Genomic DNA, 22703 nt, shown 5'->3' with positions numbered 1-22703 from the left:
GGCTACGGTTTACCGCAGCACAATGCTGAGCCAGCGCCTGTTCTTCAGTTCATCTCGGCCTACATACGTCCCATGCGGGCCCAGAGAGAATTGGGAACTTCGCACACACAATTCAAAAATTCCGAAAAACTAGAGGTTGAGACTACGGCCCAATCCTTCTTATTCTGAGGGGAGACCATCATTAGGACGTATACATATACATGTCATGATGTGATCTAATGTTCTTCGTGGCACGTACATGAAGACCACGGTATCTTTGATAATTGCATTGAAAATTAAGTGAAATTCTGAAATCATCATCATCATCATCATCAGCCGGATGACGTCCACTGCTGAACAAAGGCCTCCCCCTTAGAACGCCACAATGAACGACAACTCGCCACTATGGCCTATGGCTCACATAAATATAAATGCGAAAGTTTGTGTGTGTGTTTGTGTGTGAGAGTGTGTATGTAAATGTGTCTGTATGTTTGTAACTCCTTCATACTAAAACGGTTGGACGGGTTTGAATGAAATTTGGTATGGTTGTTTCCAATGCAACGTTAATATGATGACTGCGACGTATTTTTTGGGAATTCCCATGGGAATTTACTAATCCCAGAAATTTCTACTGGATCTAATGGTTTACGCGAAGTCGCGGGTACCTAATCACTAGTTGTATTGTAAAACTGATATTAATATCATATTAGACATGTTTCTTGTCTAGAAACTTTGAAGAGATTGTACGATAGTAATTTTCTAAAGAAAATTTGATATTAACCGCTTGAATTTTTACTTTGATCTGAGTAAACTGGAATGCATGATATGATTCTGAGAATTCTGTTTTCAAAAATTAACTTCACATGTTCCTTCGTAAACTTTTTAGGCGCACACAAAAGAAAACCTAGATTTAAGAAAGTTTTTTATGTTTTTATAACACCAGGACATGATGGAAAAATCATAAATGGAAGGCTTAATCGCAAACCGCAATCGTGATCAGCTGCGTCTTGTGTTACTCACTACCTACTTGGATATAAATGGACAAATCGCATCACACTAGTTGAACTGCCCATTGTTCACAAATAAAGACAACATAGGCACTTAATATGCAAAGGTAATGCTCCTAAACAAAACAACGATTAAATTTTATTCAGTATCAATCGCAAACTCATAAGAACTACAGCGAATCATAACACAATAGATCAAGATGAAGCTAAACCTACAATTGATGAAGCTAATAATACGGCTGTTGATTTTATTAATACTTTTTGTGATGTTGTTTATAATATCCGCGTTTTTGTACAGTGCGAAGTTTTGGCCGGATGTTTACAACTATATAAATGCTAATATAACCATAAGAAGGATACCTACGATTTCTGAACTCAATCCAGTTTTTGTCGATGAAGTTGATTTTACAACTGAAATGTATTCCACGACGGATATTAATGATTATCAAGACATGTCTACAGTTGATGACTATCTCGGTTTGAGTTTCGATGATTTTTTAAATGATGCTGCCGAAAATAAAAGAAGAAAAAGGCAGATACCTGTCGAAGAAATGAAGATAAGTTTTGAAATTAAGAAAGCGATTAACGACGATAATTTCGATTTCGAAGTAACAACTAAAGGTTTTGCCGGTGATTTAGTTGACGAAGACAAACTAACTAAGACTAATTCGAAGGACGTTCAAATCATTTTCAAACCTGATGATTGTGTTCAGAGCGATGACAAAACAAAAGACGGTAGCGAAGTCAAGAACGAAAATGTAAATGTGAGTATTTAATATCATTTTATTGTCACGTGCAAGGTCCGCCCGGATTGCTACCACCATCTTGCTCGCTTATCCTGCCGTGAAGCAGCAGTGCTTGCACTGTTGTGTTTCGGCGTGGAGAGTAAGATAGCCGGTGAAATTACTGGCACTTGAGGTCTCCCATCTTAGGCCTCTAGGTTGGCAACGCATCTGCAATACCCCTGGGGTTGCAGATGTTTATGGGCGGTGGTGATCTCTTAACATCAGGAGACCCACTTGCTCGTTTGCCATCCAGTCGAAAAAAATACGTTGTACACATTAACGCAATAGGCCACGAAGTAGGAAATATACCTAGATATAAGTACAACGAATCACATTCATTCCAAATTACAAATGTCCCTCTGCAGGGCACAGGCCTCCTCTCAGAACGAGAAGGCTCGGGCAGTGTTGCAGCGTGGGCCCAAAGTGCATTAAGAACTTAACACGCACCATTGAATTTCTGCGCAGGTTCGCGATGTTTTCTTTCACCTCAAAGTTCATGATAATTTTCAAATGTTATGTCGCATTATAAATCCGAATAACTCAGAGCTGGCGCGAGCCTGATTTCGAACTCGTGACCCTCGCTTGAAACCACTGGACTGCTACTACTAAATCCGACCTATATTTATTGCTTTCAAGCAATGACTCATGATATTCATGACTTAAAAACTGCGTATAATAGGCACTAGTATCCTTAATAATTCCGGTCTTGTGCTTTCCGCATCCACCGCGATCCCGCGATCTTAACCAGGTCATCGCTCCATCCTATTGGAGGCCTACCGACAACTCGTCTTCCGGTCCGCGGACGCCATTCGAGAACCTGAAGATCGGTCAGAGTGGAGAGCGTTGGGGGAGGCTTATGTCGACTATTGGACGTCTCTCGGCTGACATGATGATGATGATGATCATTAACAATTCAGATTAATCAGATAAATAATCATGCAAGTAAATTATCAGAAAATGTTGGTCACGTTTTTTTCCTCGTTATCTAAATGAAAAATGATGAACTAGCCAGTTTCAATTTCGTGGGCCCCACTGCCGAACTTTGATCTGCTTCTTTTTCATCATACTTTGTTTGATTGTGCGTTATTTTCTGATAATATAACTGACAGGTTGAATAAGTTTAGTAGATTGTACGACAAGAGCATAAAACGAGCCATTTTATCCAAGACGTGCATAGCCACTCGAGCCGGTACGGTGAGGGTGGATAGACACGTCGAAGAGAAAATGGGTTTAATGCTCGAGTTTCATACTCTGCTCTTCACTTAGATTGCGAGGGAATGAAATAGCAACAATGGAAACAATAAAATTGTTCACTTTCTATGTTCGTTTATTTTTCATGCATTATTTCTTATATAATTGTATTTTTTTAGTTTTTTTGTTTTATGTTCATTGATTTCATTGATTTTTAGTTTTATATAAATACAAAAAATATGTAGAGACTTTTTTGTTAGTGACTGTTGACACCTCATTACCTTGATCTTAGACGAAGATTTTACTTTATGCAATAGAGCATAAAAAGCCATTTTATGTCGCCTAGATCCAGCGTAAACAAGAACTTTACGAGCATGAGAAGTGAAAAATATTTTTTTTACTCGGTAAACTACCCAATTCTTTTATCCATTTGTCTACTTGATTCTAAAACTTACATGCCTTACTAATGTAACTGGTACTTTTAATGTGGGTAAAATGTCTGTTTACGAAATCAACACCTTTTTATTGGTCAACTGATAACAATCGTGAGGAAACATCTTCATTGCGTCACACGTAATTACAATGGCGGCAATAGGCTGAGAGTCTGTTGCGATATTGGTCATGTTATTATATTTATTAAGTTGAATGGCTAAGTAAGAAAGATGTTTCAATTTAAGAGTAACGAAGAGGGGTTAGTTTTTGAAAAAATATTATAAATGCTGTTATGATTTTATTAGTGACTAGCTTTTGCCCGCAGCTTCGCCCGCGTGGTGTTCGGTTATCGCGCGCTGTTCCCTCAGGAACTGTGCATTTTTCCGGGATAAAAAGAAACCTATGTCACTCTCTGGCTTATATACTATCTCTATACCAAAAATCACGTCAATCGGTCGCTCCGTTTCGACGTGAAAGACGGACAAGCATACAAACATACATATACACAAACACATAACACACTTTCTCATTTATAATATTAATTATGGATTAGCAATATTTTTATTAAAAATATAAGTTGAGAAACAATTTCAATATATTTTTTTGCAGTCTATTTGTAGGTAATCAATATTGCAAATATAACAATCATAATAAAATCTCGAAATCTCAACCGCTAGGATTTGCAACGTTAATGGAATATAAGAAGTAATTTATAGAAATTCCCATGAAGATTTAGTAAAACCCCGGAATTTCAATTCAACTATCTACTTTAATTAAGGCGTCAAAAACGGCGTGTTAAGTCTTGTAAATAACATATAAATAACAGCGGGCATGCATGCTACAAGCTTTCATAAAATCGGTCATTATCTTCTTTAATTGTCTAACAGTCAATCTATCAAAGTCAGTTACCACAGTCTCAAGGTGACTTCGTGACCATTGTACTTTGAAAACTTTAAAAAATAAGCTCTAAAGCTTCAACGCTAAAGCTCAATTGGATACAATCATCTAGTCATCTGACGAAGCATCATCTTACATTCATCTGTAATTCGAGTCAGGGAGAAGACGTTTTTAACAATGTTTTTCAAACTTAATTTGATATTGATATGTGTTTTTTTATTTAATTTAAATGAAGTGAATAGTGATTGTGATGACTTTATTAAATGTATTGGTGATTGGTTCGGTAACCTACTTACAGAGGACAAGAAAAACAATACAGTCAAAGCTATTGAAGTTCCTGATGTGATAAGTGCCGCAGGAGACCTATTGAGCGATATTTCACATTTGATAGAAGATACGTTTAAAACAACGATAGAAACAAGTTTTACAAAGAATATTGGAAATAAAACGGAAATTTATGTTGAGACGTTCAAATTAAATGACAAGGTAATAAAAAATAATGGAAATTCAAAAGATAATAAAATCAAACATTCAAATATCATTGATAAAGTAACTGGTCATGTTAATGACACTAATGGTATTGCGGAAAATGTTTTATTTCACATGGGACTCGAATTAAAAGAAAATGAAACAGAAACGAAACAAATTCAAAAGAAAAATGAAAATGATACTGAAATGCCTATTGCTTTCACTGGTTTTAATATCGTATCAACTACTGTTGAAACGAGTTATGACACAATAAACAATGTGAAAAATGAAACAGTGTTGACAAATATTAACGATTCTATCAAAATGGCTCTTTCCGAGGAATATCTCGATAACAAATCAATTTTACCTGAAATTGGCAACTTAAATACAGGATATGATAATTTAAATTTTACAACGGTTATTCTTGATCAAATAAATGTTACTTATGGACTACCTTTAAATGTAACTGAAACATTTGTAAATAACACTGTAAGTATTCAAAGCCAAAATGCTAGCAACATTTTCATAAATATACCAGAAACAGTGGCATATAATTACAAAATAACATTTGAGTCACCTATCAATGTGACTTATTTCGAAATTAATACAGGTAAAAAATTAAATGTTGGAACAAATTCTACTGATATGACTAATGCCACAGATTTCTCTACAAAAGAGGAAATAAAGAGTATAGAAAACCAAAACGTACAGGAAAATGAAATTATCGCTTCGGAGTACGAATTTGATGAAGTTGTTGTTGATGACAATACAACAGATTATCTTGCAATCGACTATATTGATTTATACAAAGATACAACAAACGAAGACGTTGAATACACTCCAGCAACATACATACCTACAACTACTGAAGCAGTCATAAAATCTCTTGAGGTAATACATTGATATCAAGCTAGATGTTAAATTAATTAGCTGGTTGGTCCATATTGACTACCATACAATTAAAATTCCGAATATATTATTATCATTTCCTTGATTATTATCTCATTAACGGACAGTACTATATTTCAGGATTAACTAACCTCACCACGCATTATATAAGAACATTATTAAACATCTCAATCACCACACAGATTCATATTTTTGTAACAAAAAATAAATCGTTAAAAATTAAGGACAATACGTTTTCATGATATTCAAGCTTCGGTAAAATTTAAAAATAAAAATATAATAGGAAAACTGAAAATAGAAAAAAATGGACATTAAAGTTTTCAAAATAGTGAATAAAAATATTATGTGGCATGGGAGGCCTAATTTAGACAAGTCACCAACTTAGCATAAGTATGAAAATGTCATTACGCTTAAGCCTCGTCGTATTTCGTTACTTAAATAATATGAATACTTGAAATGTTTTATGCAAAAGGAACAAAGTAATAATGGCTTTCTGCGCATTTGTTTAGGGACACACTGCGCGTGACAATGACCTTGAAACAGACATTAGTCATAAAAGTCCTGATAATACTAGGAATAAAACTTTAAGAGCTCTGTTAAATGCACACAGATATTTTATAAGTAAACACTTAATGAGCCCCCTCCCCTTTCTTTTGCATGTAGTAGTTGTGTATCAGTGCAAGCAGGAACATATTCTTAAAATTACTTTAGATATCAGAGCACTACCACAACAAGAAATCAAATCTAGTTCAACACCATTTTCATTAATGTTCTATGGCTAATGATGACAAGGCACCTGTTGTTAAAAAGCTACGTTTTTACTTTTCTAGTTCAATCTCGCTCGAAAAAGGGCTTATTAGCGTTTTTTCTTCAAAAAATATTACATTGCGATGCTGGGTAGAAGTAACTAGTATCTTTTACGAAATAAAATATGTGTACTTATTTATAGAAACGGGAAATAATAGGCTCTGGAAGAGTAAACGATAGTAATATTGAAAGAAAGAAAGAAAGAAAGAAAATATATTTATTTGGTCACATTAATACCAAAAACATACAAAACAAAAGCGAAAAGAGCAGAATGGACACAAAAAGAGAATCTGGCTTAGCACGATGTCGCGAATTGCTTCGCAACGCTGATATTCTGCCAGAACCTGAACCTTAAGGGTTACTAAATCTAAACTTAACCAACTTAAATATTGCTTTTATTATTAGTTCCATGATGGTGATCTACGAGTATATCGACGATCACGCCTGTTTCGTATTCAAAACCCAAAATTCTGATATATATTTAGCAGCAGTATCAGCAATTAGCTGCAAAAGGTGCATGTGACATTCATATCTAAATTTTCATGCTCATCGTTTCGCAGATCCGTGTGTCCACTCTTTTTTTGTGGGCAGCCGATGTGAATTCAAATCAATCATTCTTACAAAAATACGGGAAGATATCTATAGGCGTGAAAAACAATTTTCTATTGGTGCTAACCATTTATATTTCTCGCGTTTGACAGTGATGCTTGCTACTCATATTTGTCAATAACGTCTAGAATAATATATTATTTTTTATCCACTTAATATCTCGAAGAAGAAATATCAATTGCAAACCGACAGTTATTTAAATCGGACTTGTCTGATTTAAAATTTGTTACTAGATTTTTCCCGCTGTATTAGATACGATAAATTTCTACATTTTACTAAATTCTCATGTAAAGTCTCAAAAATGACAACATTTATTTCATTAACGTGACTCTAAAATAAACATTAAATGACTCTAAACCCAGCCGTTGAAATTTAGAGTTTTTATCCCAACCCCGTGAGAACATCGGGAAAAAAAGTAGCCTATATGTTATTCAAGACGTCCATCTATCTACATACCAAATTTCATCCAAATCTAACTGTTTAAGCATGAAGGAGTAACAAACATACACACATACTCATAAACATTCGCATTCAAATAATACTAGTAGGATGGGATGTAGATTGTGATTACTATTAATGAGCTCCCAAAATTTTTAAAACCTAAAGAATTTGTAAGGTGGATGTTAACGTTTTGGGAAATCATTAATCAGCAAATACATTTAATATAAACAACCGTGAATCATTCAAAAGTGTTCTTCCCGGGTTTTATTGAATTTCCACGGAACTGTCCAAAAAATTACATCCGGATTGTCATTAGCGATGTGTAACAAACTAGTAAGAAACATCCGTGCAAAAATTGATGTCTCTAGACTGTTAAAATTGTTAAAAAATAAATAATAATAATTGTTTTTTTTGTTTTGTTTTAAATTGTTTTTGTTATTGTTTTGTTTTTGTTGTTGTTTTAAATTGTTTGAAGGCTGTCGGGATAAAAAGCAGCTTCTTAGTATTTTGCACATTTAAATATCTTTTATATTTCTGTAAAAGCATCCACCCGTTTTAGCATGAAAGTTTAGCAAGAAAGTCAAGAACTTGTAGTAGTAGTTGAATTTGTGTGAGTTTTCAAATTTTTAATTATTACAATGAATCCCTATTATCGTGTTTCTTTTCCAGATATTCCTCTAGCTTCTGCTGTTCTTTCATAAATAAATTATGACAAGAGCAGTGTCGAGCACGTGTTACTTAGGTATAATAAATAAATAGTAGCACCAATGGCACGTCATGCGATTGCCTAGCCATCCATCACCCCACAAAGGGAGCTCAGGACGGCGGGATGTGGGAAAGCGCTGGTGAATGCGGCAAAATTCTAAGTGTAAAATCTAGTTTATTTATAAAAGCTCAGTTATGTTCGTTGTTGGGTTGCTGACTTTCTCAGAATTTAGGTGTGACAAATTTTAAATTTACCATAAATTTTACGGTCATGCGATACATCGTGAGGACCTGAACACATTTGCGAAGATATTCAGTGGTGTGTGTGTGAAACTCCCAACCCGCACTTTCTTTATTTTTTCATCACTCATGTTTATTATTAATAACAAAATATCAACAAAGCTAAGAAAGAACAAAATATCTTACAAAACTATATTAACAAAATTAGCAAAAAACTAAGAAAAGTAAAAAACGCAACCATTTCTGCGAAAGCCAGACAGCTGAAAGAGTTAAATTTCTCACGTTTGACACATTTTTGACGGTTGTGTTCCATCATTCTGACTGAGAAGTGCTGTCGTCTACGAAACCAGGTGACGCTCTAAGTGTGCCCCTCTGATAAACCCAGGGGGGCCACTACGCAATTCGAAAATCGAAGATTGTATCGTACCGTCCCTCTCACTCTCGTATTAAATAATATAACCGTCAGCGGGATGGCAAGAGGCAAAGCTCGAATTTTGCACTCCGTAGTACAGGGCCTGTTTATATGCCGCATCCATTGCGCACGTCGCTTGCGCAGTAATGGCGGCCTCACGACCACTCAAGGCTACGTAATTAGTGGAAAAACTTTTGTTAGCCACACACGCCTCTGACGTATTGTTTGAAAACAACTCGATTTATTGCTACCCCCAAAAAAGCGGCTAAAAAGAAAGATGTTGTCACGATTGCATTGTAAAACAACAATATAAGACGGGTCTTGTACGCAATACGCTTCGATCGCATTAGACAAAGATTTAGGTATGCTCTCTGCTCAGCTGTATCGTCATCGCATCTCCGGTTTACGTACGTCCTACTACACAGGTTTCTTCTTAGATTGAGAGGTTGGGCTGTAAGTTATACGCGGGTTCAGTCATGATCATCATCATCGTCATTATTGTCAGCCGTAAGATATACACTGTTGGACATAGGCCTCCCCCATAGACCATCAGTTGCGTCGGTTGAAAGTGGCCTGTAGTCACAGAGAACCCGCGGCTTTAACAAGGTCATCCCATCTCGTTGGTGGACGTCCTACGCTGCGCTTGCCGATGCGCGGTCTCCATTCGAGAACTTTTCGCCCACAGGGGCAAACTGTTCTCCGTGCTATATGGCCTGCCCATTACCGCTTCAACGACCTTATTCGCTTGGCTATTTGTTGGTGGGTCCAGTGCAGATTGAGAAAAATCAAAAATCAAAATACCACAAACGGGACTTATCACGCTAAACAAACGAGTAATATTTACCTCGACGTTTCGACTACATAACAGTGGCCGTGGTCACGAGTAGACTGAAGTGTGGGGTGTCAAGTCTGCCTTCATTGATAACTTCACATCCATCATTCAATTGAATTGCAGGTGACGAAGATACCTATTTTCGTACGTTTTCCTTCTTCATAAATATTTCGTAATTCCGGGCGGGCTTTGTCTCGACGTATCCTGTTACGAAGGTTGTTATCGTTACGATTTGCTTGTTTATAGCTGATTGACAGACAGACTCGTCAAAATTAAGATTCAACTTTTGGTCTCAGAAACAGAAATTACTCAGAGAAAGCTGGCCACAAGACGGCAGATAGTATTTCTGAAGTCTTAAAGATAAAGATGGGCTCAGGTTACAGTTGGATCTTTAGCAATATATCAACAAGGTTAGGTGTCTAGACAACTTTATACTTACTTGACTGACAGACGCCAACGAGGTGTCAGATTATCGCGTGTAACAAAATATTTCTAGTTCTATCATCATTTGATCGTATTTTGTCGAAATCGAAACATTGTGAAGTGTCACTTGTCTAGACAAGCAAATAACGGTGACTTTTTTATTTTCCCTTTGTATTTGTAGCAATAAATGTGTGAATAAGTAAGGTAATTAAGTAAATAAATAGGTTACACATTTCAACTTTTGTATGTATATTAATTTAATTTATATTCGAATAATGAAAACGGCCAAATATTGCAAGCCCTTTTTGAACATGAAACTACCGTGAGACTCGCTCATATTAAATGATATTGTAACGGATAACCCACGTCTTAAACCAAGTTTAGCTCGACATGTTTCGGGCTATATCGTAGCCCTTCTTCTCAGGAGCACGCGACTCGGCGACTACCGCAACACGCGCACTACGCGCCACCGCTCTGCTCGCGCGACTGCCTGACGAAACTAGCACCAGCGAACAACTACCCGCATTTTTATCGTCATTTTTATTGTCAATGTCTAATGTAGGGTAGCACACAACACTAACAACATCGCTCCGTAAAGGCACGTTCACACTAACCGATGACGCAGCACGAGTATTTAACACGCGGTGGCGCGTAGTGTGCGTGTTGCGGCAGCCGCCGAGTCGCGTGCTCCTGAGAAGAAGGGCTACGAAATAGCCCGAAACATGTCGAGCTAAACTCGGTTTAAGACGTGAGTCATCCGTTACAATATCATTTAATATTGCAAGCCCTAGCTATGTTACGATTTTGCCATGATAAATTCGGCGGAACTTATACTTTACCTACTACGTAAAATTCGACGACTGACCGTTTTTCTTAAAATGCATTACATTTAAATAAAACTTAAAATGTTCCTGCGATAAGTGTTATTCAAAGTGTTTTTCGGACCATCGATATGATGCAAGATAAAGGAATCCCTTAAAATATCATCACCAAAAAAGCTTGCGTAAGAGGGTTTTTTTTAGGAAAAACTCTTTCTCAATTTCATTAACCTACTCGTCTCTATGATTGGATGTGATCAAAGGCAATATTTTTTGAACACAACTGAGTAGTTAAAAAAAACATAGCCAGGTGCGTGAAACTGTCTTACCCTCTTTCATTACATTTTAAATTTATAAGACGATTTTATATTAACCGGAAATTCATTAAACAGAGATTGTGATTGGCTGTTCAAATATTATAGCAGAAGTAAGAGAAAAAAAATGATAAGTAATTTTTCAATTTCCGCCTAAAGATAATCTGCCTGAAAAAAGAAGCTTAAAATCAGCGACGATACAATAGAGCTACTTAGAAATCGTATTTTTAGAGCTATTCACTGCTTTCGTTTAGCTGTAGGTATTATTTATTAGTTTTTTAAAATACTATTAATGAAACATCTGCTAAAATCTATTCCTCACTTTTTTGTATTGTAAAGGTTTCCTGGAAGAGATCGCTTTTAAACGATAAGGCCGCCAAAGGCGTCGTTAAGGTTTTTTTTTATTTACTTCTGTTTTATGTACTGCTTAATATAATGTGGTGACCAATAAAGAGTCGTTGTAATGCATTGATGGTAAAAAACTAAGGAGTTAATTTCCTTTAGAATTTTTTTACTTTAATTTTCATTGAATTTATAATTTACTGAACAGGACTTTTGAAACGCAAATGCTATGTCTACGTATATTCACACACAATAATATACCCAAATCTAGGCAGACAGCAAATATTTTACTTCACTATTCATTACATCAATTTACCACATCAAAAGCAGCGCTATTACCAATAATTTTCCATATTTTCAACATTTTATCTCCTAAAGGTATTAAATTTAAAATCAAGATTACGCAGAATCCTGAAGCGGCCGTTAATGGCTGTAAATATCCTGGAACGGCCATTGTTGTCTAAGGGGATCGTAAAAACGGGCGTGAGGCTAATAAGAGAGAATACCTTGAGAAACTATGAATATTAAATGTGTTGAAATTTCAATTCAGCATCCTACTGTCGGATAGAGGGCACATAATCGTTATTTCGCAGGACGTCCACTGTTGGACATTGGCCTCACCCATAAAACTCTAGAAGGCTTCTACATCATCATTCAACCGTAGGACGTCCTCTGTTGGTCATAAACCACCCTAGTTGGCAGCGGCCTGCATCCATCGCGAGCCTGCGGCTTCAAGGCCTCTTAAGAGCGTTTATATCTGCTGAGCTGGCAACGTTGAATTTTTGGTAGTTTATCTCGATTATTCCATAAAATTGAATGAAAATTAAAAATGTTGTCTGATAGATTACTTCTTAATATATAAATTAATGTGTCTACTCCAATAATTATTCGAGATTGACTATTAAATTCTTTAAAAACGAAATTAATGTTTATTAACGGTTTTTAAAGAAAATAAAAGTCTATAACGAATAATCATTGGAGTAGACACATTAACTTATATATTAAGAAGTGTTCTATCAGACAACATTTTAAATTTTAATTCAACTTTAATGGAATAATCGAGAAAAACTAACAAAAATGCAACGTTGCCAGCTCAGCAGGTATAAACGCTCTTAAGTGTTCAAAATACAAAAGAAATATTATCATGTTCAACGACAGGTATTTAATACGTAAATGCGAACTGAATTTTCAATAGCATGTTTTCAATTACAGGTGAACGAAACCAATGGAATATACTCGGTGTTCCCGTGGATAGCGACGGTCTTCATTAAAAACAATGAAAACAATCAATTTGATTATATTTGCGACGGTGCCGTGTTGTCCGAAAGAGTTGTTTTAACTGGTAAGTACCATGTTTTTTGAGTCTTTAACATGTAAAGCCAAAAAAACGCATTACACGCATTACGCGTGTTGATCAATATGTAAATGGTGTAAATTATAATCTTTGCCAGCCAGTTCCTTTTGTCGGAGGCATCGCATCGCAAAAGAAAATGTTTAAAAATTATTTGTTGCCACGACAGCAGTATAAGTATTATTATCTTTTACACTGAGCCACGTCACTTCTCCCTTTGTCTATGGTTTTAATTTTTTAATTTTTTTTTTAATTTTTTTTTCTCCGTCTGACTGGGGCAAAGGAACTGGCTCATGCATACATGTTTATTTAACGTTTGGGCTCCACAGAAAACCAGCGTTACTGCACATAATGTGCGGCAACACATGCTGAGTGGAGACCCTTTTTGGTATCCTGCCGTGTCACCTAGTAACATAGTTTTAGTGCTAGTTCTAGTCTTAGTTTTAGGTGGTACATTTTGGAGCCAAAATAAACTTTTCTTTCTTTCTTTCAATATTTGCATTCGAAAATTTTGATTATGGTGGCTTTTAATTGTTTTTTTTTTTAAGAGCGTGTCGATTTATGACGTAAATAATAACAAAACCTTTAGCTAGCAACAAAAAGGCATAATTGTTGAAAAGCAAAACGTTCAACGTGGTTCAAAGTGGAGCTGAATAGTTCTCGAACGGGGTCCGCGGATCGACAAGCGTAGCGCAGGACGTCCACCAACAAGATGGACCGATGACCTGGTTAAAGCCGCGGGTTCACGGTGGATGCAGGCCGCTTCCGACCGTAGTCAAAGTCAAAGTCAAAATATCTTTATTCAATTTAGGATATAACAAGCACTTAGGAATGTCAAAAAAAAACTCTACCACCGATTCGGAAAAACCTCTGTTGCGAAGAATCCGGCAAGAAACTCAATAAGGTATATTTTTTTAACAGATTTACAATATTTTTAAGTGATATATCAACACAACTTCATTTTTAACACAGTATATAGATTCGCTATTTGAAGTACCCAAGGGATCACCAATGCGGATCGGAATTATTTCAAAATCCATGTCCATTATTGTCCATCATAATAATCATTAATCTTAAAACACGCCTTATGTTAGTTTACTTGGCAATAGATTTGAATTTTGTATCCGTTTCATTGGTAATATTTTTTTGTATTTTTATTTATTAAAGGAGAACCAACGGCTTATACAACAATATGAATGTGAAATTAGTGACACAGAGCCAAAAAACGATAAAACAAACAAAATGTTATTATAAAAACGTATGCAATTGGTAGATGTAACTGTAAGTGGAGGTCCATGGGGGAGGCCTATGTCCAACAGTGGACGTCCTACGTCTGAGATGATGATGATGATACACTGTATTTGCGGAAAATGCGCTTTTAGAGAAAATGCGCATTAGAGGAAAGTGGGTTTATCTATGCCACTGAAAAGTATTAAGTAAAGCTCACTCCAAACACATCAACTTTAATTAATCAGTTTTATAGTTTAGCTACTAGTACAAGAGAACAAGTAATAAAATTAAAGTAGGGCGTAAAACGCCAGTAACTAAGGATTTGATTTATCAAAAGGAACAATTAAATTTTCATGTTTTATTGCGCATAAAAGCTGTTTTACTAAGGGATGTTTCTGGCATTTTAATTAAGCACTGGTTAGTAATTAAAGTGGTTTGTTTGGTTTTTAGAGCGGTAATTGCATGTGTGGTTACTGGTTGCGACTAGTGATGCAATGAATATGAAGATGAATTCGTGAAAAAAAGACTAGGGCCGGGAATCAAACCTAACCAGACGCTAATATAATATATATAAATATATCTTCTAGTTGTTGCCCGCGACTCCGTCCGCGTAGAAGTATAAAAAATAGTTTATAGGTGAAGAATCCAAATGTAGGATTCTTAGAATCCTGAGCGTACGAGTCTAAAGCTGCGTTAGCAAGATGAAAATATTTATAATTACTATATTCTTTTTTCAACATTGTGACACGAAAATTATCCGTCGACAGGGAGGAAAAGTTACTTTTCTGAAGGAGAGGTGTGAAAATAGTTTATGGGTGAAGACAAAAAAGTTGCACACCGTTAAAGCTGCGTTAGCAGGTATTTATAATTACTATTATTTTTTTCCATTGTGACACGAAAATTATCCATACAAATGTATGATTAATTTTCGAGTCACAATGCAAAAAGGTAATGGAAATTTTTACTACCTCCTTAAGCAGCTTTAACGGTGTGCAACTTTTTGGTCTTCAACCTTATATCCTATTCTCAGACCTACCGAAAATATACAAAAAAAAACATAAAAATCGGGCAAGCCGTTTCAAAGGACTTTGGTCACAAACATTTTTGACCCGAGAATTGTATATATTAGAAGAAAATATCTTTTGTCGAAAATACAAACTGAGACATGGATGCACAGAAAAACCAGAAAAAGAGACCAGCGCTGGGAATCGAACCCAGGTCCTCTGCAATCCGTGCTGCGTGCTATAACCCCTACACCACCGCTGGACAGGAATCTAGACACGAATTTTTCCTATGCATACATATCTCAGGTTGCTTAAGCAATAATTATTTCTACTACGCTACTTATGCAGCAGCACTAGCGACATCTATGTTCCGCTCTCATCGAGAGACGTCACACTCTTTCGGAACCAACCGCTCACCCAGACAAGAGATGTCGCTACTAAGCAATCAAATTATGATTGGTTTTTTGGAGTCTTTTTGTATTTTTTATTTCAACTCCAAAAATACTCCAAAAAACCAATCATATTTATAGTTTTATCTATTCTTCATGTAGTTAGAAAATTACAGAGCACTCGCACGTAAATATAAAACCACCATACCTTCAACATGCCCCCGAGCGTATCCAAGCACGAGCGCATAATTCATCAGAAAAAATGAAACTCACGAAAATCAAAATAATGTCCATATTTGTTCCAAAAACCGTTTGACTTAACATCGCATGATTTGTGCGGTCTTTTTGAGTAACGACTAAAACAAATGCACCTATAGTTATCTTGCCAAGTAATTTACAAAGTTAGGCTTGCGTTTTTCAAATCCCAAAACGTGCTCGTTTACGTGGACATAAGGTTGAGATTGAAATAACTGGTGTTTATGACCAGAGCTACTTAAGGGTTGAGGCATCGGCAAACAAACTTGGTTGCAAGGAGTTGGAAATAAAATATGATGCTTGGTACTTGACATGTGAAACGTCTGCTCCTCAGGGATGCGTGTGGATCAGTACTTTATTTTAATGACGTCGGTGCTGCGATTTTTTAAAGCTTGCCACGTATATGTGAATCTGTTTGCCGTAAAAATGTTGTGTATTTTTAATTTGATGGACTCTCGAGGTGTGGATACATTTTCGCAATTGCGTTCGTTGTAAAAATGAGAAATGTTTGGAAAATGGGGATGTGAAGTTATGTTTTTACCATTTTTATTGGAAACCTTCATCTTAAATCAATGTCAAGTAATCAAAGAAAGAAATAAATTAATAATAACAATAATAAAGCTATGTTCTATTGTCAAGAAGACATTAATATCTAAGGCGTATTATAAATAGCAGTATATTTATATCATGGATAGGGATATTTGGAAATAATTCCGATCCGCATTAGCGGTCCCTTCAAATAGCGAACCTACTGTGTTAAAAATAAAGTTGTGTTAAATACTTGTGATGAATAGATATCATTTAATAATATTGTAAATCTGTTTGAAAAAAATATACCTCGTTGAGTTTCTTGCCGGATTCTTCTCAACAGAGGTTTTTCCGAACCGGTGGTAGATTTTTTTTGACATTCATAAGTGCTTGTCAATAGCCTAAATTGAATAAAGATATTTTGACTTTGACTTTGAGCAGGTTTTCTAGCGATGGTTCTTAGACATGTGTCATCAAAATCGGTTTAGCCGTTTTGAAGATATTGAACTTTGAAGTGACAAAATCGGGGGCTTTCCAACTTTTTGTTAGTTACGTTAGGTTATCTTTGTAATTGTTAGTTTGATTCACTAAAGATTAAAAAAAGTCGTGTTCAATGTTTTCTGATAATTTAACTGTCGCATTAAATAGAATAATATTATTCCATTTGCCTGAGAAAATATCCAATTCTGTAATTTTATGAAAGCTAGTTTTTTTTTATTCGACTGGATGGCAAACGAGCAAGTGGGTCTCCTGATGGTAAGAGATCACCACCGCCCATAAACATCTGCAGCACCAGGGGTATTTCAGATGCGTTGCCAACCTAGAGGCCTAAGATGGGATGCCTCAAGTGCCAGTAATTTTACCGGCTGTCTTGCTCTCCACACCGAAACACAGCAGTGCAAGCACCGTTGCTTCACGGCAGAATGAGGGCTATCGCGTATGAATTCACCGCTAGAGGCGCTAGTGTAGCGTGAGGTCTCCCGAAATGTCAAATCTCATAGTTTTTGGGTGAGCTACGCGGGTTTATTTATAATTAGAGTAATTTTGTGAATATTTTGCAATATCTTAAATTAATTATGGCAAATAAGCGTTCCGGGGCAATGAATGTCTGTGTTTTGAGACAGTTTTGTCTTTCGAAAACCTTTGTCCTCCCTTTTTCCGAACAAAACGGGGACTATGCAACACTGTGGCATGCTCGATATTTTTCTGGTATGGTTTTAAGGTGTATTAAATAAGATTTTAATCTAAACTTTGTTTTCACACCCGTAAAAACAGACTTTGAAAGCCATACTTAAAAACCTCACGCAACAGTGCGCCATCTAGTGAGACAAAAAACGATAGCCCTCATTAGCGAGCAAGATGGTGGTTTGGTACAAGGAACCCTCTATTTTCGTAAAGTTTTTTTATCTTAACGTAAGAAGCGAAATTGCGAATGGCACTTGCCGATCGCGATAATGGAGCGTCTGGAATTAGAATATTACCGTTGCGTCGTTCAGCTGCCGCGATTGTATCTAAATGTAGAGTTGTTACGTTGTTTTGGAGGCAAATTAAGGATTTTTAACCCCCAGTGAAAAAGAAGGGTGTTATAAGTTTGACGCCAATGTCTGTCTGCCTGAGACATCGTAGCTCTCAAACGGATGGACCGATATAGATGAGATTTTTGGTGAAAGCAGGTTTTCTTGTGGTTGTTTTTAACTATGTTTCATTCAAATCGGTTAAGTCGTTTTTGAGATATTGAACTTTGAAATGTCAGGGGTTTTTCAATACATAATAATACATCTAAATCGGTCAAAATGTGGAATGGTATATATGTCGGCGGCCGATCGTAAAATCCGCTAGATCACGAAATTCCTAGGCATATCGTGAAATACCGCCATTTCATGAATTGGCTCAGGGACATCCGCCATATCGTTAAAAACTCACCGTTTAGCGATTTGCCTAGTGACGTTTAGGCAGATCATGAAATTCCTAGGCATATCATGAAGCGCCGCCATTTCATGATTTGGCCAGTTTAGGCAGATCATGAAATTCCTAGGCATATCATGAAACGCCGCCATATTATCGGTTCTAGCACTTCGCCATTGCCATTTTAATTAAATTTCCAAAAATAAAAGAACTAAAAGAAACAAAAACTTAATAACCAACAAAATGTTGGAAAACCCCGACATTGTCACTTCAAAGTTCAATATCTCAAAACCGGCTCAACCGATTTTGATAAAACATGTCTAAGAACCATCGCTAGAAAACCTGCTTTCAAATAAAACCAGATTCAAATCGGGCCACCCGTTTAAGAGTGCCACAGACAGACTCACAGACACACATAGCGTTCAAACTTATAACACCCCTATTTTTGCGTCGGGGGTTAAAAACACTAATATCTACTCTTGGCAATATGTACCGGACTCAGTATTTGCTGGAGATAATTTCCAGCGCTGATTTTCGGCTCGGTCCTTCTGTATATATTTTCCATGTATGTATTTATAATATTAGTATTATGTTGTGTTGTTTATTTACAGCTGCACGCTGCATCTTAAGAGAAAACGTGACAGTTGATGTTGAAAATATATTAGTTATACTCGGGAAGCGGTCTCTCCAAGAAAATGGACCCAACGAAAAAGTTTTACGGGTAATTAGCTATTTAAAACCAAATTAGAGTACTTTCTAGAAGCGTTAATTATTGGAATTGGCCAGTGTATATCAATAGCATGTTAGTGGTCTGAAGTTTTTGTAAGACGGGGTTGTAAAGTCGAATGAATCGAATCGTGTAGTGGGTGGGAACCTTTTCACAATAAATTTCACTTAATCATTTATGGAGTGTCAATCTAACATTTGCAACGAAATGGTTCGACCCAGGTACGCGATTCGGTTTCTAGGTTACTTGGACTATACTCTCTATATTGCAGCATTTGTGAATTACAGTATTTACTTCTGATGCTGTCATTATCAAAAAGATTAATTTATTGTTAAAATGCTTGTATCAAAAATACAAACTGAGACATGGATGCACAGAAAAACCAGAAAAAGAGACCAGCACTGGGAATCGAACCCAGGTCCTCAGCAATCCGTGCTGCTTGCTATAACCCCTACACCACTGCTGGACAGGAATCTAGACACGAATTTTTCCTATGCATACATATCTCAAGTTGCTTATTTCTACTATGCTACTTAAGCAGCAGCACTAGCGACATATGTTTCGTCGACAGACGTCACACTCTTTCGGAACTAACCGCTCACCCAGACAAGAGATGTCGCTACTAAGCAATCAAATTATGATTAGTTTTTTGGAGTCTTTTTGTATTTTTTATTTCAACTCCAAATTTGTTACTTTTACGGGTATCCCGTGAAACCATGGTTTGGTTGGTATATGGTTTATATGGTTTCACGGGATACCCGTAAAAGTAACAAATTTGGAGTTGAAATAAAAAATAAAAAAAAGACTCCAAAAAACTAATCATAAAATGCTTGTAACCTAGTGATCAGTTTTATTTTACAATAGGGGAATAAGCCAACATGGCCAAGCGAATAAACTCATTGAAGTGCAAGCCATAATGCACGGAGAATAGATGGCCGCTACGGCGGAAAAGTCCTCCAATGGAAACCGAGGATCGGCAAGCGCAGCGTAAGACGTCCACTAACAAGATGTACGGATGACCTGGTTAAAGACGAGGGTTCATGGTGGATTAGGCTGCTTCTTACCAAAGCAACTGGAATTATTTGTGGGAGGCCTTTGTCCAACAGAGGACATCTTACGACTAATGTGATTATGATGATGATGAAATAAGATAAGGCAAGTGTTATTCAAAAAGTTCTTCCCTATTTCCAGGTTAAAGCAGTTAAGCTTCACGAAAACTTCACCGCTGACGAAGGAAAAGTTGTCAATGACTTGGCAATCATCGTCCTAGCTGAGCCTATAGCCTTTAATGACGATATACAACCCGTGCCGTTGATAAGTGACAATGAATTTGAAGCCGTTCAAACTGCTGTAAGTCTTGAATAATCGCACCATTATCATCATCTTTAATACATTTACATTTTAGCTACAGTTTCTATGCAGTTCGGTGCATTTCTTTCGCCGAAAATTAATGGTGCATTACAAATATCATTTAGCATTTTTTATAATAAATAAATATTTATTTATTTATTTACTTATTCATGAACAATACAGTGATTGTGTTTGAACTTACATAGCACATGCACTTAATAATAGAAGCATATGACTAGGATGATGTACATAACTTTGGTTTACAAATTACAATTAATAAAAACTAGTTTTTTAATCTTGTGGAAATATTTCTTCAATGCTATAGAAGCACCCTCTTAACAAATATGTTTTCAATTCTTTAAAACGTTTATTGTTTAAAACAACACACAAAATTGTGCATATGTATTAAGACTATTTTCATGTGTTTTCTGTATTTTTTCCCTTTTTTTTTTGGTTTATTTGTGTAATTTTGCTGTATATGCGTGTCTTCTGTGTTAGTGAATAAATGTCTTCTTTCTTTCTAAAACCGTGTACAATAGGGTTTACTTTTACTTTGTTTACGTTTACTTTGTTGGGTGTTACATTAATTACAAAATGTTTAAAAAGTATTTACTTAAATTCTAAAAGCACTCGAACATTACTTTAGAACTTAAAATTCTAGAACAACCTCATGTGACGATAAACCACTAACGTAGCTTAGCAGTTCGTCGAGTACTACTTTTATTTTTAATCATGTTTTGCCTGTGAGCTTTACTTTTTCTCGTTGTTTTTCAGACGACAGGCTGGCATGTGACCGGCCAACTCACACCGATATACTTCGACAAAGAGTCCAGCAAAACATGTAAAAAAAACACGGACGCTTTGACCACGTTCTGTGCCGTTTTTGGAGACGGTTTGTATTATTTTTGACACTCTTTTTGGCATGTGCCGTATCGTATAAGGCTTTGTGACTGTTACGTTGTGGATGGGTATAGCAGGTGCAGGGACGGAAAATGAGAGCTTGCGTGTGTCTTCGATGATGTATATTCAAAAAGTAACTTAAATAAATTGATACAAAATTATCCTAGTTTGATTACAGCGCCACCTCGGGGGCTATCCGAGAACTAAATACCATTTACATTAAACTAATTGACAGCTTACTCCTATCCTATGACAAATGATCTATAAGCCATCCGTAGTAGTTTAAATAGAAAATAATAGATGGCGCTGTCAGTCATTGACAGTGACTGTTAAACGATTTTAGCTTGGGATTTTTTTTTGGTCGAGTATGTGTAATGGTTTTATAGTTCAAGAAGAAGACAAAGTAACTGAAAGAAGTAACTAGAGCCTCCGACCTCGCTCCCAGGCTAAACTGTCCACTCCGCATTAGGCTAAGATGATTGTCACTGGGAGCATAGTACTACTGAAAAAGGTGTTAGATTTTAGAATTGCTCTAAAAGATTTAAAGTATAAGTTATGAAATAAATAAGATTCACAGGCAATGCTACCCAAACACACGTTGCTCCTAAATTAAAATTTTATATAATTATACATTCAAACCCTATTTAAGTGTTACAACTTAGTAATGGTTTACTTTAAATCAGCAAATAATTATTAACATACCATAATAACTATAACAAATATAAAAGAATGCACATTTTACGGATTTTTTTACAACTTTGCAGATATCACAACCTGCCCGAGTTACGGCGGTCTGTTTGTAGCAAGACACAATGCCACGGAATGGAGTGTCCAAGGTTTGACCACCGGAAGTCCCACCAATCGGGGAGCTTGCTTCAACAAAAATGTTACTTTTACGAACATTAGCCATTATTACAAGTGGATCATGGATAATATTGAAATGAATAAAGTTTAATAAGCTACTACCTTTTTATTTCTAGCACTAATAGTCTCTAAGCTAAGTTGCAGACAAAAGTAAAGACAGACAGACGGATGGAAAGACAGACATAGAAAAACTATAGGGTTCCGTTGTAGGGAACCCTAAAAATGAGTCCAACACACAGATCGAGACCGACAAAAATATCAGCCATCTGAAAACGTAAAGTGCATTGCCAAAGCTAATGTAATAAAAAATGCTATCAACATTTGAAACATGGCAGAAACAAGAGTAAACCATGGAAACTAAGAATTTGTACACAATTTTATATGTTTACGCATCTTTCTGTTTGTTACTATTGGAATATATTGATATTCAAGGCACGTTTGCTCGCCTGCTGCATCGGAAATAAAGATAAAACTAACCGATACCAGATCAATATATATTTATAAGCACTAAGAAACATATAAAATTTCCAAGAGCTGTGTCGATGCCTTGATAGGCATCATATATCAGTGTTGTTAGGCGTTTTGTGTA

At 36.1% G+C, this 22703-nt stretch overlaps 1 protein-coding gene across 2 annotated transcripts; it reads left to right on the top strand.

Annotated features, from left to right (window-relative positions):
* The first annotated feature begins 1125 nt into the window (after positions 1-1125).
* LOC141440118 (chymotrypsin-like elastase family member 2A) lies at positions 1126-22212 on the top strand. 2 transcript variants are annotated; one of them, XM_074104588.1, is made up of 6 exons: positions 1126-1750; positions 12824-12953; positions 18885-18994; positions 20192-20350; positions 21125-21242; positions 22015-22212. In XM_074104588.1, exons 1-6 carry the CDS (start codon positions 1187-1189, stop codon positions 22203-22205), a joined length of 1272 nt encoding a protein of 423 aa, XP_073960689.1. In that variant the 5' UTR covers positions 1126-1186; the 3' UTR covers positions 22206-22212. The 2 variants fall into 2 exon arrangements, with proteins under 2 accessions (XP_073960689.1, XP_073960687.1); XM_074104586.1 differs by lacking the exon at positions 1126-1750 and adding an exon at positions 4415-5650.
* Positions 22213-22703: the final 491 nt, after the last annotated feature.

Source organism: Choristoneura fumiferana, chromosome 22 (assembly GCF_025370935.1).
Source record: "Choristoneura fumiferana chromosome 22, NRCan_CFum_1, whole genome shotgun sequence".
Taxonomy (NCBI): Eukaryota; Metazoa; Arthropoda; class Insecta; order Lepidoptera; family Tortricidae; genus Choristoneura; species Choristoneura fumiferana.
This window is presented reverse-complemented; position numbering and strand designations above follow the sequence as displayed.